General features: G+C 34.6%; 1 protein-coding gene across 1 annotated transcript in view; it reads left to right on the top strand.

Annotated features, from left to right (window-relative positions):
* The first annotated feature begins 628 nt into the window (after window positions 1-628).
* Window positions 629-22,671, top strand: part of LOC145686739 (ribosome biogenesis protein BMS1 homolog) — a 67,352-nt gene continuing 45,309 nt past the window's right edge. Inside the window, exons 1-7 of the mRNA XM_081760363.1 lie at window positions 629-1,135; window positions 4,718-4,838; window positions 9,004-9,194; window positions 12,132-12,280; window positions 17,551-17,806; window positions 19,696-19,824; window positions 22,281-22,474. Coding sequence (XP_081616489.1) covers window positions 1,075-1,135; window positions 4,718-4,838; window positions 9,004-9,194; window positions 12,132-12,280; window positions 17,551-17,806; window positions 19,696-19,824; window positions 22,281-22,474 — 1,101 coding nt within the window. The 5' untranslated portion in view covers window positions 629-1,074. The remainder of the gene's footprint in view (window positions 1,136-4,717; window positions 4,839-9,003; window positions 9,195-12,131; window positions 12,281-17,550; window positions 17,807-19,695; window positions 19,825-22,280; window positions 22,475-22,671) is intronic.

Here is a 22,671-nt window from a genome sequence, read left to right as displayed (position 1 = left end):
CATATTGCCGCATGCTTAGAGCCTTTTTATTTCAACTGTGCCCTTTCTGGCGCTGCTGTCGATGTGTTTTCCCTTACCTTTCTCGAAAGAGGAGGGATAAGTTGTTGCGGCCGATATCTTTCAATTGTTAGATGCGGAACCGTTGTTACAATGAATTATTTCACGGACTTCCCTGTGCTCTGTCTTTTTAGCCATTCTAACTAGCTTACAAGACGAAAAGATTGAATGACAAACTTGGCAACACAGCAAAGATCATTCACTTATTTTCCGTAAGCATAGGAAGGATTTCCACCGTCAGAAAGTGGTGAGTTTGCATATTTTTCCGAGGGCACAGATCAGATAGACATATTCTAGTAACATAACATTTGTTGAAAAGCTAAATTCCCCTACAATTTATCTCATATTCGTAAAATTTCCCATTTTCCCTCCTTAAAAAATCTTTGCTAAATCTCCCTACGCCGCGGAAAATTTCCCTCAAACTAGCATTACTGCACTGCCTGCTATTGAGTCGTACTCTGAAAGTTTCCAAATACTGTTAGCAGATGTCAGATGCTATCATACACGATTCCGCAATTGTAACTGCCATCTACTGACCGACATAGCAAACCTCAAAGACAGGCTTTTCTTTTCCCAGGATTCCATGTACAGATAATAAGTGAAGTCGAAGTGCGTGTTTATAAGTTGTGGAGTGGATTATGTCACGTGGATTAATTTTACGTAGTTTATTGCTGGTTATATGTTAATTGTGGTTTTAAACTAATACGTGCATATGAGAAAATAATATAAAGTTGCCATAAACATATTGATTTTGTAAAGTTACAGCTTCGTAACACAGTGCACATAGTAAAGGGGATTTTAAGTGCAAGTATCAATAAACGTGTTGCAAGTCCGAGTAATTCGCAGCAGATTTTATAGTTTCCCATTTTCAAAAAATCTTTCAATAGGTTAATAAGTCCAGAAATGACGTAAATGTACATAAAGCTGCGTACAGGAAGGAGAAATTAAAATGCGAAGTTTGGTATCAGAAATCTGTACTTGCACTTAAGTTCTGTTGGAGAGTGGACTGATAGCACAATGGCAGGTGAAGTTGAGGATATCACAGAGAAAAAGAAACAACATAGAGAACGACATTCAGGTAAGTTAAGAAAATTAGGTACACTTGACAAAGTCCTCTCGTTTGTGTCCTTACGCAGGCTCGAGAAATTACACTATTAATTTTAATAAAGGGTGTCCAAACTTCTCTAACCCTAAACTAACCCTACTCTACTATCCATCTTAAAGCGATTCTACTTATTTATGCACAACTGGATTATGTATTGTAAAGTTTACTCAAAATTTAACTGTTGAGCGCTAAAAATTCTAGAATAGGAAATACAAGGTTGGTATTGATCAAGAAGGGAAAAAAGCCTACTTAGTTTCTCCTCCAAGATACTAGGTTGTGACTGGGTCACTTTGTAGTGATTATTGTTGGAAATACAGTGTGAATGTACAGTGTAAAAAGTAGTGCGTAATAAACGAACCAGCTTGGGCTAGGTGGCCACTAAAAAGCACAAACGGTATCTAATCGAGTCAGGGCCGAGCGGAGCGAGTGTGATGCGTCCGTAGGGAGCAGGCGCGTCAGCGGTGGTGGGTTTACTCATAAACGAGGATAGTGGAAAAACATTATGTCGTAAAATGCGTGGCTTATGTGTTGCACAGCTTTGAGAGAGATACTAAATACCATCCAAAAAATTGTACTAAATTAGGTTGGTTGGATGTTCTTTTTTGTAATTCGTTTCTACACTTAGGACAAGCTGTTCGCCTGTTTAGCAGACAATGCCTTTCACACAGTTTCAACAACTGACTCTCCTTATTTTCGTAAAACTCGATAAAACTCAAACAAGATTTGATACACGCACCATTTCCACATTACCAATCCCATAAATCATAACAAGTGTACCTCTCCGCCAAAGAATTCCTTCTACCTCCACATATAGTGCCGCTTACATAACTAACAACAGCAAGTATTTTCTTAACTTCAACTATTTGACTTTCACTCCCTCTTCCTCACAAACCAAAACAAATTCTCCAATTTATCTGGAAAATTTCCTAAAATTGGTCCGGCGATACAGCAGTTAACCTTCAAGGCGACTTAAAACATGGAAGCTGAAATGCTACTGCTGTAAAAAGTAATTACTTTATAATGTAGAGATACTGTTACGTAATTCGTCATAATATAATTGTACGCATCCTCATTAATCTAGGGACTAGTTCGTGCATCTTTAATATGCATGGTCTCGGGTTTGATACCCGGTGGGAAAGCATTGAACGCAGTACCGTGGTTCGGATTCTACCTGAAGCTGTAGATTCACGTCTCGTATATACTTGATATTAAATAGGTACGTTATAATTTAAACAAACATACTGTATACGTTTAAAATAGCGTCCGTAATTTGAAAAATGGAGCAAACTACGAAGTTTTCGTACATTTTGTCCTCCAGAGGTGCAGATGCAGAGAGAAGTCTGACTGATGTGGAAGTCCTGCATCTTCTCTTTACCGTCTCAGATTAGTATCTACTACACAACACAGTCCATGCCCAGAACACCCAGATGCTTTCAGTCAGGCCCGGATTGGCTCTGTCGAGGGCCCTTGGCGCTGATAGCTTCTTGCCTTCTCCCCACTCTCTCCATCCGTTTATCATCATAAATATTATGTCATGGTTAGGGAAATTAATAAAAAAGTCGTACAGGTTTATATTTGGCGTACCGCTAGAAATAGTTGTAGAAAAATTATAGTTCTTTCACTAATTTCCTTCGTATTGTCCCCTGAAACTTTTACATTGGTTGAAATGAAAAAATCTCACTTAACACAGATAAAATTCAAGAGGCCCACCCAGAAGTAATTGTTGAAAAATTAAAATTCTTTCATGATTTGCGTATAAATACGGCTTCCGAATGTGTTGCATAACAACTGCAGTGCAGAAAACAAACTAACCTGTGGTACGTGGCCACTGAAAAAGCACGAATGTTATCGAAGTAATTCAGGCAGGGCGAAGCTGGTGGACCTACGTCCGAAGGGACAAAGGGAACAGGTGCGTCAGCGATGGTGGGTGTGCGTGCAAGCGAAGGTAGTTTGAAGAAGTGGGTTTTGGCAATGATACAACTTTCACTAGATTTGTCATGGTTTCATACTAGAACACCACTTGTAAACATAAAATACAGGTTCTGTACACAGTGCAGAAATATGCTGCTGGTGGAAAATAGCAACTAAGAGAGGCATCTTTCATCTGCACTCACTTATTTTATCCGTCGTAAAGCACTTGTAATGATTTTACACAAGTAACTACACTTTTAAGACTTAAATACAACTGTATTACTTTGTATTTAATTCTGTCGCCTGCAGAAATTTGTTCCTGTTAAACATGTCTTTTCATGCAAAGTATTGAATTTTACCTGTAAATCTTCCTAAATGTGTTGCGCCAAAACTACACCTAGACTTAAAAAGTATTGTTCAGCACGGTTGTTATCTTTATTTAATGCAGTTCATATTACTATTGCAAACAGCAACGAAAGGCAATGCTACCTAGATATAAAAGTGGTATTATTCTATTCAGCTTATTTATGAATTATAGTTACAGAATGTAGATATACTTCGTTAACTGCGGTTTATATTTATTTATTTATTATCGTAAAAATATTTCACAATCAATACAATATTAGCACATTGATAGCCCTTGAAATTAAACTGTGCTTGTTTTAATAATTAATTTTAATTTGTTACTTCGTCTGACTATTGCATCTATCTGCAATTAACATTAGAAGAAGGAGCATTTCGTTGGTTAAACACGACTGTAAACGATTCTTCACAATTTTTAATTTGAGAGGGTAAAAGAAACCTTCTCTCTTAAATTACTTGCGTACTAGACAAAGTTATTATATTATATTTTAATGTTGAATAGAAATTTGGACAGGGCGTGACTGAGAAGAAGAAAGCTCATATAGAGTTTTGAATGTACACGATAACAGTTTGAGCACTTCTTTTCTTGGCTGTCGTATTTCTCTTTGAGTTCACTACATAGTTTGTCATTCTCACGTTCTTTACTCCCCCACATCCTATTCCTGTAAGCGGTTTTCAGTTTCTACAAATATAGAATGGCAGATTAGATACTTTTGTTCTAATTCGTATATAATTCAACATGAACCACTTTGTTTAGATGATACAAAGGTCGTTTTTTTTTTTTTTCTATTGTTGCACTCATTTTTATAATTGTTTGCGACTTGTTTGCAGTTTTTAACCGCATATGTATATGCTTCTTTTTGTGTTAGTTTTTTTTTTTTTTTTCAATGTTAAAAGTAGTAATAATATTAATTATTGCTATTGAGAATGTAGACCATTTGCATTTACGAGAATCTGGCAGGTCACGTTTTTTGCTGTGCTCTTTCGCCTTCCTCGCTTGCTAACTTGAAAATTGGGAACGGTCTACTCTTAATGGAATGTACCTCTATTTATTTGAACAACAAAAGCCTTTACTCGTTCCATATTTTAATCTTCTTCCACCAAACAGAAACTGTTGGTTTATAAATGAGAAAAATAGTCGACTCTTATGGGTAAGGTTGTCCAGTTGTGTTTGTACTTTGATTTTCTTTGCAGCAGAGAGATGAGTGATAGATTCTCTTAATTGTCATAAAGTTCAAGTATGATATTCGTGTTTCGTTATAATTTCTGTGTGATTTGTAGGTCGAAAAGCCGAGAAGAAGAAAGCAAAGAAGCAGCATGTACAGGAGCTCACGGCCAAACAGAAAAACCCTAAAGCTTTTAGTTTTCATTCGGCAGTCAAGGCGGAAAGGCGATTTAGGAGGTAAGGGAGTTTAAATATATAAACGTTAATCCTAACACCGTAACATGGGAATTTCTTTGGCTCTGTAAAAAATGACAATACACATCACATATATAAAATACATATATATATATCAGGTGTTCTAAAAATGGCACCCGATAAATAAAATATTAGTAAGGACAACTAACATTCACCTTCTTGTGTTTCCTGCGAATGGTATTCAAATGATTATATACTTGTATGATGTCGGCAACCAGTCCTGTTGCCTTCGACAGCCAGGCATTAAGACTATCAGCATATTGACCTGAGAACGGGACAGTCAAACCAAGGCGCAGTACAGGAAGGAAACTGTGAACAATGGAACATGATTTCGTACTTCATCCTCACCCGAGCACGTTTGAGGCACACGATCAATGCACTCAGGCCTACCTTACCTCATCCTTTGCCTCAGTTTGGCTGGTCTGTTCTCCAATCAATAAACAGCTGGCGTAAATGAAGAGCTTTAGGTTCAAAAAGATCTTTACATATAATTTAATATAGTACCTATATATATATATATATATAGAAAATACTAACATCAGCAATATATAAACAGTCCGAGACACTATTTTTTACACACGGTTTGTTTCAAACTATATAAGGCATGTGAAAATAGTAGTCTTGGATTGTTTTTATATTGGCATTAGCAAGTTGTAAGTTAATGCGTGTCATCATCATCATCATCATAGGTATTCTGCCATTATTGGCAAATCACTTGCCGTAACTAAGAAGCTTCTATGCTCCACGGTCTTCCGCTAACCTCTTCGTCTTCACGTACGATTTTTTTTTTTTTTTTTTGTTATCGTCCATTAATTGCAGGGTGGGAAAAATCATGTTTTAAAAAAATAATAATTTTTGTTGATTTTTTTTTTGATTTAAATCAAATCTTTCTTGTATAATACAACTCGTGAACTAAAGAAAAAACATTAAGAATTAGTATTAAATGTCAGTTATGCCATTTAAGTGAAAGTATTGGAGTTGAATTTTGAATTAATCCCCAATCGTTAGCCTACTTCAATTCCAAACCCTGTTTCTTGAGCACTAAGGAAAAGAGTGCAATGCTTATCAACATAACACTTTTTTTTTTTCACAAAAGTTACTGATATTAACAGGGGCATATTTTTAAAAAATCGGAACTAGCTTGCGGCACAAAATATATATAAAACACATAAAAAGCCTATCCGGTTTGTCTTAAGCACCAGACTGTCATGTGATCAGGTCAAAAGTTAACGTTGCTTTCTAAATCGAGTCTGGATATTGCAAATCAAGATGTGAGATATTTCAGGCACAACCTCTGCACGGGGCACCCTGGGCAATTTGAAGAAGATGCATACTTCATCATTATTGTTGATTTTAGTCAAACAACTTGACTTTTGACAATGTTTTGTTCATATTTACTTTACATCGTTTTTGAGCTCTTCATTATGTCTTTGCAATAAGCTTTCAATTAACCATCTCCGTATTATAGCTTTTGAAATATGTGGACGACCTCATATTTTAATGGATTTTTCATCAACTTTAATGTTCAAGTTTCGTGAATTTTTTGACTTTGTTCCACCCATTTTAGGACAATTTCTGTTTTGTATGTAGAATCTACATAATCTGTTCTATACATAAGTTACTTTCAGCCATCTCCCGTTTTAGTTTTTTTTTTTTTTTTGACATAAGCGGAAGAATTGTTTTCAGTGATTTTCCATTGACATTAATGTTAATGTTTCGTGTTTTTTTCTGAGCATGTTCCATCCATTTTAAGACAATTTGCTTTTAGAATATAGAATCTACATAGTCTCTTCTACATTTTTAAGTTGAATTTCAGTCATCTCCCCCAAAGTCTGTTTACATCCTTGAAACCCGATTAGCCCTTTCCCCTGAAGTTATAAAATATAAAAGAATTAAGGTTTGGAGAGGGGATCAGACCCCTCTAAATACGCCCCTATTACATGGGAACAAACAAATAGACACGCACATAAATTTTTTTTTTTGTCTTCAATGTCGATGGTGATTTCCCCGTTGGAATAGTTAACGATTTAAAAACCCTATGTTACGAAGAGAAGAAAGTTGGATTCTCCCGTTACCCTTTCAAAACGGGATTTTCCCTAATCATCCCCTGCATGACACTCGTTTTGGTAGCGTGCTGTACATACATTTGAGTCTCATTGTAGTATGATTATTATCTTCCATAATCGAAATAACAGAAAAGAAACGGGATTTTACTTATTTTCATTTTAAATTAATCCATTTCGGAATTTGATTTAAATCAACGATTTTTATTTAAAAAATCAAGAGATTTAAATCAGACTGATTTAAATCAATCCACCCTAATTAATTGTAATCTCCTTCGCGCCCTCCCTCTCTTTCCTGCCACCTTACCTTCTGAAACATTCCTCATGATACAGTTCCTTCTTAGCCAATGTCCCAACCAGTTTCTCTTCCTAATAATATCTAAAAGTGTTCTTTTCTCCCCCACCATTTCTAACACTCTCTCATCCCGTTTTCCGTTCTACCCAGCCAACTTGCTCCATTCTTCTCCATACCCACATTCTGAAAGCTTCCAGTCGTTTCTCATCACTGTAAGTTTGTGTGTTTAGTGATCACTAACATTTTAAGAAGTTGTGAAGAAAGGACTGAATTAAGTAACGTAAAAATATTTGTGAAACCCAAGTTCTTCATTAGTGTCCGGCTGTTGAAGGCAACAGAAGTGATTGTCGAAATCATACCAAAAATATAATAATCTTATTATGATTCCCAGGGCACATAAAACATGAGTGTCTAATTTTTATTCAAGAGTGTTCACGGACATTTTTTTTCGAAATTCGTAAAAGATTAAAGAGTTGCGTTGAAATTCCTCTGCATAATTGTCTCTTACAGAATTAACTGATATTTAGTATTGTCGAAATACTTTCCCAACATCACGTAGCCAGTCATACTTTCATAAGTTGATGATAAAAACTCTACATTACTGTGTAATCATACAGTGAACAGTCAGGTATTTTTATTTTGTGATTCTTAGTTGGAACATAAGAATCCAAAACGGGCATGGGCAGCAGGGTACATACTTATTAGAGAGTAGTAAAACCATTATAGCTGAACACAAATGAAATTAAGCTATAAAGGCTTTCGCTAAATCATTCATCAGATGAGAAGGGAAATTGAATTGATTTCATTTTATTCATCTAAATGTTCTTCTAAATGCCAAGTGAATGATGTGTACTAAATGCGTTTCTTCGAATATTCTTCATCAAGTAGTATTAGGCTTTTATCTCATCTTGATAAGGGAATTCGTCATATTTGTAATTGCTTCAGCTTCCAGTGAAATTATGTGACCAAATAGATATTTAAATTATAAGATATTCTTGTGTACGTTGCTTATGAGTTATAAGGAAGAACGAAGGTAACTTATCAACACATACTGAAAGATTAAAAAGGTGCATTTTTTAAACTCAACACTAATAAGTTATATAGTTTGTTCTAGGAACTTCAAGAAACTAATTTGTTCAAAAAATACTCCTAGACGATCTTTTTTTAACTGCTATTTATATATTGATTAAATTAATTTCTTCGAGGTCCTGGAACAAAATATATAACTTTCACCTATCTTTGTGCCTCAGGCTTTCATCTATTTACTGAATAATTTTGATCCTCGGAAATCTTGATCGCCTCCAATTTCTGACTGTGTTGCCAGAGTCCTAATAGGTAGAATCATAATAAATGTTTCAAAGCCTTATTGTAAACTTTCAACAACAGCAACAAAATAAATAAATAAAAAGATCACTATGTTCTTTTAAACTTAGTTACTGGACAGTTAAAAGTTCCAAACTAGTGATCTAATTAGGTGCTTTTCGGAATACTCTGGTGGGTCTCGTGTTTTATTTTGTAAGACACTGTGCTTAGTTACACGAATGCGCAGTCAGAACTATGATGATCCAGATCTCTGAGAGGATCGAAATTATTTAGTAAATAGATTAAATTCTGAGGTATAAAAGTAGGTCCACTTTTCTTGTGCACCTTTTTATAAGAGAATGATTTAACAAGTACACAAAAATTCGTAGAGACTTTTTTTTCTTTCTTTTCGGTAAGAAATTTATAAAAGGAGCTGAAACGTTTTAGAAAATTATTTGTAATTTTCTAACATTACCTTCTTTTTCAGGAAACAAGATCTAACAACTAAGAAACAGCACATTCCGTTAATTGATCGAACTCCTTTAGAGCCTCCTCCGATTGTTGTCGCTGTGGTTGGGCCTCCGAAAGTTGGCAAAACAACGTTAATTCAATGTCTGGTGAAAAACTTTGTCAGACAAAGGCTTACAAACATCAAAGGACCAGTAACAATAGTTTCAGGTTAGTATCACAATATGAAAATGATTTTATTTGAAATGTTAGTTTTTATTATGTTTACTGAAGGACAAATCAATTTGAGAGACCAATGTATATTGTATGGTAAATGGAAGAAACAATTTATTTCTTCTTTTACTATTCCTCTATACGTGAGAATTTAATGAAATTATATAAAAATTCTTCGACTGGGCCGAGAATCAAACCCGGATCTCTGACTTCACCATTTTCTCTGCATAATTCTCTCTTACAGAATTAACTGATATTTAGTATTTTCGAAATATTTTCCAACATCACGTAACCAGTCATACTTTCATAAGTTGATAAAAACTCTACATTACTGTGTAATCATACAATATACTTCAATATACAATATACATACAATCGCCATTAGTGCCATGCATTTCGGTGCATGAACACCTATTTTCAGAATGAAAAATGCTTGAGCGGTCATGAAGCGGTCTGGATAGTTTAGTTGTTAGCATAGCGGCAGGATAACGTGGTCTCAGTTCCCAGTTCAGTTGAACAGTTTTTGCTCCTATTGCAAAATTATACATACCAGTATCAGAGAATGGCTCTGCTTAGCGTAGTCGCTAAAGCTCTCGCCGCTGGTGCGAGAAGTCTCGGGTTCGATTCCAGGTGGGGACATTCGGTCGAAAAAGTGTGTAAAGCTTTTTGAGGCCAGCTATCTCGAGTGAGGTTTCCTTGAGTTTTTCTCATCACACCAGGCAAATGGTACCTAACATGAAGGCCCAATCTACTTCCTTCCTTCCTTGGATAGTATGCTCCCTAAGGAACGTCGTCTGACATACAAGATGGGCTAATGTGGCCTTCGATGCTAAAAGCCCAGAAATCTAATTCTTAAGCCTAACCTTAATCAATGTCAGAGAGACACACTAATACTGTGTGAATGAAAGTGATATAATTTTAAATTGGTGACGGTAGGTGGGTGGTAGCATTGTAGCGTGTGCTCTACCAGTTCAGTTTTCAAATTTTAACGGTGCTCTACCCAATATAAGTTACTTCAATTGAAATTATTCACGTATATGAAACTAGAGCTCGAAAATTTCCGGGCACCAGATCGCCATAGTTACTGGAAATACGAGTTTGATGCTTTTTTTAATGTTAGTATTCCAAGTTTTACTTGCCCGTTGACAATTTTTATGTGCTTGGATGGATTAAAAACAAATTATAATCAGGGCCGGATTTCCCGGTAGGCCCGGGCCTATGGGCGCAAGCTCCCAGGGGGCGCACGGCCGAGAGAAAGAAAATAAAAATATCTAGAAATAAAAATAAATAGCCATAACTTAACATATTTTTTGAATTGATTAAAAAAAATCAGGCTAATAAAGCATTCTGATTTTGAAGTTCATTGGAACAAATAATTATTGGTAAAGTTCACCAATCTTTTGTTAATACATTGACGGTATTTTGTTAAGCCCAGAACCAAGTAAATTCCTCAAAAAACTTGCAATGATAAAATTACATCGTGGAGTGATGTTTAAGCAATTAACATATAGGCCTGATATAATTTTTTAATAAAGGTTTTTTAGGAAAGTAACTTTAACCAGACTAGGGGGCGGAAAAAATTATTGAGCCTAGGGGCGCAAAAATGCTAAATCCGGCCCTGATTATAATGAATTCGTTTTATAAAGTTCAGTTTTCAATTTACCTTGAACCATAACATGAATGGCTCATCATTAAAGGATGTTGGTCCATCCAGAAAAGTGTACAATGTGTATTTCAGTACTCAAACTACAAGAGATGTACATGGACATAAAACATACATTACTGCTTTGTAAAACTTCATTTGCGTTCTCCTAAATTTCTATTATCTTTGAGAAAAGCTTGCAGACAGTGTTTTTTTAAATCTAGTAACCGTAATTTAAGACAAAAGTATCAAATTGGATTTACTTTATGGCACACAGCTATCAGATCTGGTGCCTAGGTCAAAAGAACATTTTTCGAGCCCTGTATTATCGTATCTCTTATAAAACCTGCTTTTTCTCTCCAATAAGTACAAAACTCTAGAAAATAGATATAAGTAGCTCTTCTACTTCTTAATTTGAAACAAAGCTTCAACAACGGTCAAACTACAGTATTTTACGCTTATGATTTTAGTCAGTGGTGTTATTCAAATTATTTAATAACCGGCTCTGTGATCAATTAACTTAGTATTAATATTATTACTATGTTATTATTATTATTTATTAATATTATATTAGCAATAGTGACTAGCATTCTTTCATATAACATCTGTATTTTTGTTTACTGATTTTCAGAAAAAATACTACTAAAGAATTATTATTATTATTATTATTATTATTATTATTATTATTATTATTATTATTATTATTATTATTATTATTATTATTATTATTATTATTATTATTATTTGTAAGTACTGAATCTAGAGTAAGAGACGTTCTGGGAACCTGAGAAATTTTAACAACTGATTCTGGGGAACAGGTGCGAACCTGCTGAGTAGCACCACTGATTTTAATAAATAATGCAGTGAAGACAAAAAATACTAAGATTACAATTCATACAATATAATCTAACCTACTTTAGGACTGAGTAAATCGAACACGGCTAACAAAGGAGAAGAAAGTCATGCAGTACAACACAAGCCAGTAGCCAGTAATACGATATAGAATTCTAAAATAGACCAAGCAATATAGCACATAGGCCGGTAGAGTACTCACTAGAAAAACCCAATGACTTACATACATATTGCTGTTGTTTGACGAATATCCATATACTGGTCTACACGAAGTTGACGAGTTATTAAGAGAATAATTTGTATTGGGTTAATATAGTATTTTGTTTGATATACAAAGGTATTCGCCATTTATAAGGTTAATTATGTAACAATAGAAAGTGCGGAAGTATGTTAGTTATTGTAAGTTACTTTAATTACGTATTGTAACTTGTTTATTGCAGGCAAGAAAAGACGTCTGACCATAATGGAGTGTAATAATGATATTAATTGCATGATTGACATTGCCAAAGTAGCTGATTTGGTTCTTCTGTTGGTAGACGCTTCCTTTGGCTTTGAGATGGAGATCTTTGAATTTCTTAACATATGCCAGGTAAGACGTCGATTTTCTAATTAGAGTCAAAGTAACTAGTAATATAAAATATAATGGTAGTAATATGGTATAATATAGTAAAATTAATTGTGAGTTTTTTAAAGCTTCTTATTCATATGAATTTCAAACTCATGCACACGAGTTATAGCGTGTACTGTTTACCCATTCGGCTGAGACCTCTAGTTGGCAGAGTGCCAAGGAAAGTCTATCTTACTGAAAGGAGTGAACTGTAAAAGAAAAAGAAAAGTAAGGAAAGTGTTGGTTATTCGGGTCGGTGGTAAAAGTATTGTTTGCAGTGTTACCAACCCGGCACAGTAAATCTCTACCCAGGGTTTGAAAAAACCCGGGTATTTTTGAAAAAACCCAACCCACCTGGGCCCATGTGGGTTTTTTCGGGTTTAATTGGGTTTTTTCGAAATATTTCAATCTCTTTGGGGTAAAAATGTTAAAATATGATTTACAATTCATGAGTGTCACTGTCACAACTTGCAACAACTTTCTATTCACTGCTGTTTTGAAAAAATTGCCGCCATTTTGAAATTTTATATTGGATCGCCGAAAAAATCTATACAGCAAACTTAGAATGTCTTGTGCTTCTATCCTCAAAATATCAACTTAAAAAGTCCGAAAATTGCACCTTGTAGCATGGATACCCGCTGTTTTGAAAAATGGCCGCCATTTTGAAATTTTATGCCGCCAAAATATATACAGCTAATTTAGTCTCTCGTGCTTCTACTTTGAAAATTTCAACTTGAAAGACCTAAAATTGCGCTTTGTAGCGTGCATATCAGCAGCGGCGCAAATTTGTCTTCAACATTGGGGGTACGGGTAAGACGGTATATATATGTATATATATATATACATGCGATGTACAAAATATTTATCAAGGCGAAAAACAATGCTGAGGATGATTACCCGTGTCGGGGTCCCGGCGTCCTCCACAGGGGGCATAAAATATGACATTATTATTGCTTTATAACTTTAAAATCCGACTGGCAACATTGAAATCTGTTTACAAGGGATGATCCAAATATGATCATTCCCTGTAAACAGTTTTGAATGTTGCCAGTCTGATTTTAAAGTTGTAAAGCAATAATAATATCGTCATATTTTATGTCCCCTGTGTGCGACTCCGGGACAACATGGGTAGGGGAGCAGAGTTGTCTTCAACATTGGGAGGCGGTCAGATTTGAGGCTTATTCTGGGAGGTATCAATTTCATCTCACTTTCCTTTGTGACAGTTGAGCACAAATCATCACATTTCTTCCAAAAAGACACATTTCCAATTTGATTATTGAGGGGGATAGTTCCAAGATTGTAGGGGATATGTTCCCATAATCCCCCCGGGATTTTCGCCAGTGGATATCAGCTATTTTTTAAAAAGAAAGCGCGCCATTTTGTAATTTTACGTTGGTATGTTGCCAAAATCTAAACAGAAAATTTAGAGTGTCTCTGGTTTGTATCCTGAAAATTTAGAAGACCGAAAGTTGAACACTGTGTGGTCAAGGCAGACAAACGAACAAATATAGATCGAGTCATCCTAGGAGCCTCAGTGACGTTCGCCAAATATGAATACCAAATAGCTATATTAATTTAAAACAAAGACATAATTCATCAAAATGTCTTAAATATTTTTCAACGTAAAATAAATGGTCTTATTGTTGAAGTTCACTTTCGATGCTTTGTGCATTCAATTACGGGAATTACCCGAGCACTTGTTGCAAGACCGTTCTTTTCCGAAAATTAATTTAAAACAATTAACAAACATAGGCCTATAATTCATATTTTATTAAAGTAAATGTTTCAAAATGTCATAAATGAAATTAAATATCTTCCAGTGTACAATAAATAGTTTTATTGTTGAAGTATTCACTTTCGATGCTTTGTGGGTTCAATTGTGGGAATTTTCCGAACACTTCTTTCACGACGGGTTTTCCCTGAAAATGCAGCTTGCTTTACTGTACATCGAAACTTCCATTAATACTGACGTTTGAATGCAGCACTTGAAATAGTAAGCGTTACGTAGTTTTCGGAGCTCCGAGCATTAAGCTTCTTAATTTTGACAAGAATTTTTATGTTATTGCTAGTGTTGATTCTACAGAATGCTGATTTGAAGGCTAGCAACAAATGACTGAACTTAACTGTTGTTGTTCGAAAACCAAATTTTACTGAATACTTTTGTTACCATCAAAGGTAAGAAATAATACTAATAGTTTTACTAATGTATTTACATATTTACTGTTAGTACCGGCACCTATGACCTTAAACCCGTTAACGTATGAGGGATAACGTCCCTCAGCGACGCCGAGTCAGGAAACACACTATTCACGGAAAGTATTTTCTAAAATATACAATCGCTTACTTTACTTCAAATAGGCTATAAGCATAATCTACACATTTATTTGTTCTACAATTATCTCAAGCTAAGGCGAGGTTTTTATTTATTTATTTATTTATTTATTTATTTATTCCTTCATTCATTCATTCAGTGCATTTAGGGCTTTATAAAGTTCTTATGTTGAATATTGTTGTCTATCTTAACATGAAAGCATATAATTCGCCCAAAGAAAGTTTAAAATCTGATAAAAATAACTTTCAATATGATCACCTTAGTTGTACCAATAATACACTAACAAAAAAGTCAAAAACCCAGGTGGATTTTAAGATGGGTTTTTTCAGGTGGGTCCAACCCAAAAAAACCCGGTGGGTTTTTTCGGGCTGGGCCCACTGGGGCAAACCCTGTCTCTACCTGATAAGATTTTATAAATAATAATATGAGAATGAAATCAAAGTGGGCCTACAGCACTGAAAGCACGATAACAGATTATTATTGTCCGTTGGGCATGACTGGGAATCTACGGTGCAAGATAATAATAATAATAATAAAAACAGTAGCTTTCCATATATATTCAGTGTGACGATGCAATGATACCCTTGTAAATTATCTCTCTCAGTTGTTGGATAAATACTTTTTTGGAGGTTAGATCACTTGACAAACCATGAAATGAGACCAGTTTCCATATTCTAACTTATAATAATAATAATAACTTGTGGAACCATATCGTGGACTGTCTGTATTTAGTTGAAATCCAGGACGTTTATCGTCACCAGCGGAGAATCGTGCATGATTTGCCTATGCCAATAGTGCACCAGATGTCGCATGAGAACCAAAGGAACGTAACTCCAAAAATGCGGTTTTCGCTTTCTTCGTTTTTGAACATAATTTTGAAAGCCCCACTTGGTGTAAAGGGAACGTAACGCTATCTGTTCTTTTTCCTTTAGTCTAACCGGCATAACCGTGGGACGTAAAACTTAAAGCTATCTGTTCTTGCCGATCATCTGTTATAATGTAGCTCATTACCATCTTATTAAAAACACATCTTTCCAAGAAAATAAAATTTTTGTCCTTTCGCCTGTAAACCTACGAAAATGGAGTTACGTTCCTCTGATTCTTATGCGACGATATGTTCTTCCGTGTTCATGATTATTAAGTAAAACGATTGGTTTATGTGTTCTTCAATGTGGACTTGCTATAAACACTTATTTTAGGATGGCCAACATCATATTCGAATGTCATTATCTTTTTAGTGTTTAAAACCAACGGCGCAAATCTTTTATGACAATATTAACTTAATCATCGTGTTTCTTATCAAATTCCCGTCTTAATTGGTATGTTATCTTGCTTATTTCTGTTCAAAATTACCTACTTCAAATTCAAGTAAGTCCCTCGTCATGATGATCCTAACTATTTGACAAAAGGTTTCGCGCACTCAACGCATTTACCAATTGTGATGTCCCTTCCTGCAACCACTACAACATTCAAAAGTGTTTCCTGCTTTTGTTTTTACCCGCTATTATTTCATTATTGCGTAATGATACAGGAAAAAACACAGTCAGAATAGTTAATCACGGAATTTGAATGTGGGACCTCCGATTAGGAAGGAAGAACTCTTAGTTGTGCATTTAGGTTCAATTTGTAATCGTTTTGTCATATCTGAATATGTCTTTGCAAGCGCATGGACAACAAATTATTATTATTATTATTATTATTATTATTATTATTATTATTATTATTATTATTATTATTATTGTACAAATAGAAAAGTAAACATTATTAAAGATCTAGGAATTACATTTGACAGTCAGTTAAAGTTTTCTTACCACATAAAGTGTATTGTACAGTCCGCAGCAAAAAACCTGCAACATGAGCATGTAAATTTATTGTGAAACTACACCTAACAGTGCAAGGAATCAACATAATGTCTAAGTGGCACGAATCACGCCAGGAGGTCGGGGTGTCTCGGGTCCTCCCCTGCACATTTATTTTGGAATAAAAGACTTCGTCGTTTCACAATAAACTTACATGCTCATGCTGCAAATTTTTTGCTGCGGACTGTACAAGGTGCCAGAAGGATAGTAGGTTTTAATTTTAAACAGTGGCCTGTATTTCAAAAAGATAAAACATGAATATTTATATAAATTACTTGTAAGGCCGAAATTAGAATTTAGTTCGGTAATTTGGAACAGTGTTCCTAAAATTTTGACAAGCAAGATAGAATTTGTGCAAAAATGTTTTATTCGACTGCTGTGTTTTAAGATGAGAATGAGCTACTATTCACATAGCTATGAATATTGGGATGATTACTGGAGTTTGGAGAGTCTTACGAACAGAAGAAAACATTTTGGCAAAGTATGCATGCAAAAAGTACTAGATAATGCTTATATAAGTGAATACTGTTTATGGAACATAGGTTTTAAAGTATCAAATCCTAGCATAAGAAATAGCACAATTTTAGTTCCTCTGAATTGAAAATGTAAAATTTTAAAAAGGTTGACAGATTCTTTAAGCATATAAATTTAGACTTACTGTATTAAGCAAGTGGAAATTTTATAGATCTGACATTGTGTATAAGGAAGAACGACGTTTAAAAACATTAAGCTAAAATGTAATTTTAAGAATATTGTTCTTAGCTTTTCGTTGTTTTAGATAGATAAAGAGCTTGACAATTTTTACAGCGTTGACAAGGAATTATTTCTGCTTATTTAACTTTTATCTACATTGTGTTTTATATTGGTGCTCGTTTTCTTATTTATTATTAGTACTATTACTATTAGTTTTATTATTCCATTGTAATGTATTGCTCTGATATTACACAATGTGCTGTATTTTTGCCAACAAGCTGTTCGTGGCACTGAAATAAATATTATTATTATTATTATTATTATTATTATTATTATTATTATTATTATTATTATTATTACTATTTCAGATTCATGGCTTTCCGAGAGTCATGGGCGTTCTCACCCATTTAGACTTATTTAAGAACAATAAGAGACTGAAGAAAACGAAGAAGCTGCTGAAGCATAGATTTTGGACCGAGGTTTACCAGGGAGCAAAGTTGTTTTATCTCTCTGGTCAGCTTCACGGCGAGTATTTAAAGAATGAAATACGGAATTTAGGACGATTTATATCTGTAATGAAATTTAGACCTTTGCAGTGGAGGACAACGCATCCGTACGTTTTAGGTAAGTTATTATGTGCATAATTCCATTGTACAAGGTAGTGTTTTTCACCATTGGTCCGTAAGTCAGTAGAGGCTTGCAAAGTTATTTTAATATATGATGTAGTTATATATTATATGGAAGATTTGACTAAGTTGTTTATTAGCTACAGTAAAGACTAAAAAGTGGAGGGTTCTATATATATATGTGTTGTATAAGAAACTAATGTGGTTGATACTTTATTCTTGAATCATTGGAATATACATATAATGGTTCAGCTTGTGAAAGTTTAATTTATGTGTTGGTGGACTACTGTTAAGAGATTATCATAGAGATTATCTAAATATCGTATGTTGCCTTGGAAGACTTCTTATTTGCATGAACATATTCTGTTCCAGGTAAGCGATTGATAAAATAATATTTTAGATCAGATTAAATTTTGAACCAGAACAGTTCTTGTGTTTCTTGAAATGACGAAACCTTCTTGTTTCTTTTGTCTCATATGAAGATCATATTCTTTTGTCCATTTGTCTCAAGCATCCAGTTTCCTTTGTACTTTTTCAGTTTCTTCGCGAATTATCACATTGTCAAGCGAATATGGACATATGAACTATCCTCTTGGTCTTTCTCTTCTTTAACTATGCCTTTGATAAAGCGTTGAATATTTTTAAAAAACACACATTGCGTTAAAATTAACTACTAACTTTGTATCCCCTTTAAAAAAAAAAAAAAAAAAAAAAAAAAAAAGTTAATCCAGGTGGGAACAACTTGAACCATACAAAATTATGAATGTGAAGAGGAAACCCGTAAATATTTTGTAGAATTTCCCACGTCTTCACTTGATAAGGTTTCCTAAGAAAAAAATATTGCACAAATTTTCTACAGTCATTAGTGCCATGCCTTCTACATAATATTTTTACCATTTAAATGCTTTTATATATATATATATATATATATATATATATATATATATATATATATATATATCGGGTATTCTAAACATGGCTCCCACGAACAACTGAGCACTATTCTACAAGTCAAAATAAAGATTATATATATATATATATACCTTTCGAGTCCTCGTCGCAGATATAGAACCACAGAGAAGCTCTATCAGTCTATTAAATAGTTACATCGATTCCTTTCAGATGGTAGTTAAAGTGGATAGACGTTGACACTATCTCCACTTATTAACATAACAATCGATGTAATTGCTTGAGGGACTCTTAGAGCAGTGCTAATGGTTCCAAGTTAAACTGCGATGTTGCTACATAGTGAAATTTTGTATTCTCTGCAGCGGCTGAAGAAGGCCGTAGAGGGTATGCCATTATATAGGACTTTCCCTTTATTTTGACCTGAAGAATAGCGCTGTGTTGTTTGTGGACGCCATTTTTAGAACATCTGATATATTCCAAAAAGCCCTAAAGTGAAGATGAGGGAAGTTCTGTAAATTGTAAGAGTTTTTCTTCATATTCTTAATTTTTGTGGTTCAAGAATGTGCTCCCCACGTGAATTAACAATCAATAATAAACATAGCAGTGCGAGAGGAGATACTGATAAAAATTACAGAGAGGGTTAAAATAGTTTAATATAACTTTTTTTGGGGGAGGGATACGAGGATAGTTTTAATTAGAATGTTTACCATATAGCGTGCATTAGCAAGAACACTGCCTTGTTTCATACTACATTTCACAATGAACCATTCTCTTTATCCATGACTCGTCCGTATTCTACTCTGATAGCCCTCATCGAATTATTTAATTTTTCACCATACTGTTTGAATTTATACATGTAAAGAAATTTTCGTTTATTGTAGCCTGTGTCTCAAATTGACGTCATAGTCACTAGCCTTAATGCTCTAATGGTGATTATAATACTTTTTTTTCTTTCTTTCTTATTTTTAAATCTTTCAGCTGATAGGTTTGAAGACATAACACCACCAGAAGCAATTCGCCAGAATCCTAAGTGCGATAGAATTGTTAGTTTGTATGGTTTTGTGCGAGGAGTTCCGTTGAAGAAACACAATAATATTCATATACCAGGTAAGAATATATAATTGTGTTCACTCTCTTGAGCGTTAGTGAAGTCATATATGAGCAAAACTGTTTGAAATTTCGTACACGACAAGCATACATTTAAATTATCTACACGACTTTAAACTCTTGGAACCAGTGCAGTTCTTTTACTCTGTTGGTTTACTGACTGCATAGACAGGGCCGGATTTCCGTGTTTTGCGCCCATGGATCCCTAGCGAAATTGCCGCCCTAACCATACCAGTAGCATCGCTTTCCAAAACTTCCATTCTCCTGGATCCACTTCTTAAAATATTATTTTTACATTTGCTACTAAATTATAATTATTACTATTACTAGTTATTTCTTATTACTTATTTTATGTCATATATTTAAATTCCTATACCTGGCCAGCATTTGGAGCAGATTCATTAAAACTTGCCTGGCTTCTGCCAAACCTATTCAACATTACATGGTGTAAAACACGGTAAAATATAAAACAATCTTAAATGAGATAAAAAGTTATATTCTTGTACCTAAAAATTTACAAAATGACGTTTCTGAAACTTTTGTGTATCAAAACTGCTTACAGCTTACTTTGACATTGTCAAAATCATTAATAGCGTCATCAAAATCAAGGTTAACAGTCAAGTCATTTTCGATGACTAAAACAGCTAGATGAACCAGTCTCTTCTAAAAAAAAGATTAGATCTCAAATAGTTTTTGATTCTTGACAGTGTGGAAAATGATCTTTCCGCCTCACAGTTAGTTGCTGGTGTACATAAAACACATTAAGGCATATACTTAGGATATAAGTCCTGAAAATTTTTCGATATGAGAAATCGGTTGGCGATAATGACATTCCTTCAGCACTTCCCAACTTCTCTTGAGCTAACAACAAACAAAGATTCCTCGATGTCAGCTGCATACACTTCTTGCAATGAGGTTGCTGCTGGGATGATTTCTTCGGCACTCAAGTTGCATAATTTGTTAAAAAGGAAAATCTGCTGAGAAATTCATTGTAGACCGCGTTTTTCTTGTTCAGTTTGGAAGGAAGCCTTTCAATGACCGCAACAAAGGTTTCTTGAAGACGATAGTCTGGGTTTTCTATCTCCTTTTCCTCATCTGATTCAGATGATTCTGATTCATCAAACAATTTCTTTCTTTTTCTTAATCTTTTAAGCCTGTTTCCAATGCATTCACCATCAGTTTCAGGAAGAGTCTGAACGGTTTTTATTTTTTTCTCACCAGCCATCTTATAGAACTTAGACAACATACCTTTCAGTTCACCCACAAATGTAATGAAAGATATGTATAGACTCACAACTGTAGCTACAGTCATATTATGGGATTGTATCTTTTGACTCACAGAATTAAATCTACTGAGAATGTCTCCCCATAAGGCTGCTATAAACGAAGTTTTAGGAGAAACAAATTTTCTTAAAAGCCCTTTCGCTTTGGTCTTTGTTTTTTCATTTTCATCCTGGCTGAGAATCATACATTTCAGAGCCTTTGCAATTGCCTCAAAATCTCTGTTGAAGCTTTTGCCTGCATCTTCCCTGGCGGAACATCTTGTTATGGTCAGTGATTTGATAGAAATGTTTTTATTGTCAGGCTTGAAAAATGATTCTAAAATATTCCATCGATGGGCCGAGGAAGAAAAAAAGAAAAATATAGAGTTCTTGTAACAAGTCAAAAAATGATCTGGAGATATAACAACAAAAATAAGTAAATACACTTCAATTTGTGAAAATACGAGTGTCGGGCTGCCTACTGCCGCCCTTTTCAAAAGATCCACCGACAACTGATCAAACCACTATGATAACCAACGGATTTATGACAATATTTGCTATGACTAATCTGCTTCAATATTATTGTAGTCACGGCCATTAAAAAAATTGCTATCGCTTATTTTATTGAGTCGTTGGTGAAATATCTATTTTTAATAGTTTTATCATTTTTTAAAATTTAAATTGCTTCCCTTGAAAATTTGTCGCCCTGGTCCCGGGCTCATGTGGCCCATGCCTAAATCCGGCCCTGTGCATAGATACCCTAGGCCAGTCATTTATCTTATATATTGTATTGTGACTGCGTAGATACCCTAGGTCAGTCATTTGTAACGTCGAGCACACTTTCAGTGTGGAGCAGCGACTGAGAGAACATGTAGAACAAAGGAGATGTAGAGCGATAGGAGAATGAACTAGAGACAGGTTGACAGCGAATCTACATAGTCATAGATCCATGAATGTTGTGTCTGCAAGTCCACTGACTGTCGTGAATGTTTTTGTTACTTATCGCTACAACCTTTATCAACTTTTCATGTCTTTTTTTCTCTTCCGACTGTTCAGAGTTTAATAAGAATGGGAACTGACTTTAATTTTACAGTGTATGGAGTGAAAAATTACTGCCTTAAACAAATTATATGTAATCGGCCTTTGGGAAAGATACTTAATGAAAAATAATTTGTATTTTATTTTTGTTTCTAGGTTGCGGAGATATGAAAATTAGTGACATTACTTATCTTCCTGATCCATGTCCTCTTCCTGATAAAACAAAACGCCGTGCGCTGGATGAAAGGGAGCGATTAATATATGCTCCGTTCTCTGGAGTAGGAGGAATAGTCTACGATAAAGATGCCGTGTATGTGGAACTGGGTGGCAGTCATTCACATTTGTCCAAGGTATTGAAGAATATAAAAATCAAAACAATATGGAGAGATTTGTTTTCATCATTTGTACATTTCGTCGGGCTGTATGTAATCAGGCCTGTATTGTGGCCCGTGTGCTTTAAATAATTTGCCTTCCCCCTCCCCCCGGAAATGACTAATATGCGAGTTGAATTCACAGTTTTTGGGGTCACTAAGATGAATAGTGACCG

Source organism: Thermobia domestica, chromosome 5 (assembly GCF_964235325.1).
Source record: "Thermobia domestica chromosome 5, izTheDome1.hap1.1, whole genome shotgun sequence".
Taxonomy (NCBI): Eukaryota; Metazoa; Arthropoda; class Insecta; order Zygentoma; family Lepismatidae; genus Thermobia; species Thermobia domestica.
Note: the sequence above shows the minus strand (reverse complement) of the source record. Positions and strands in the feature narration are given on the sequence as shown.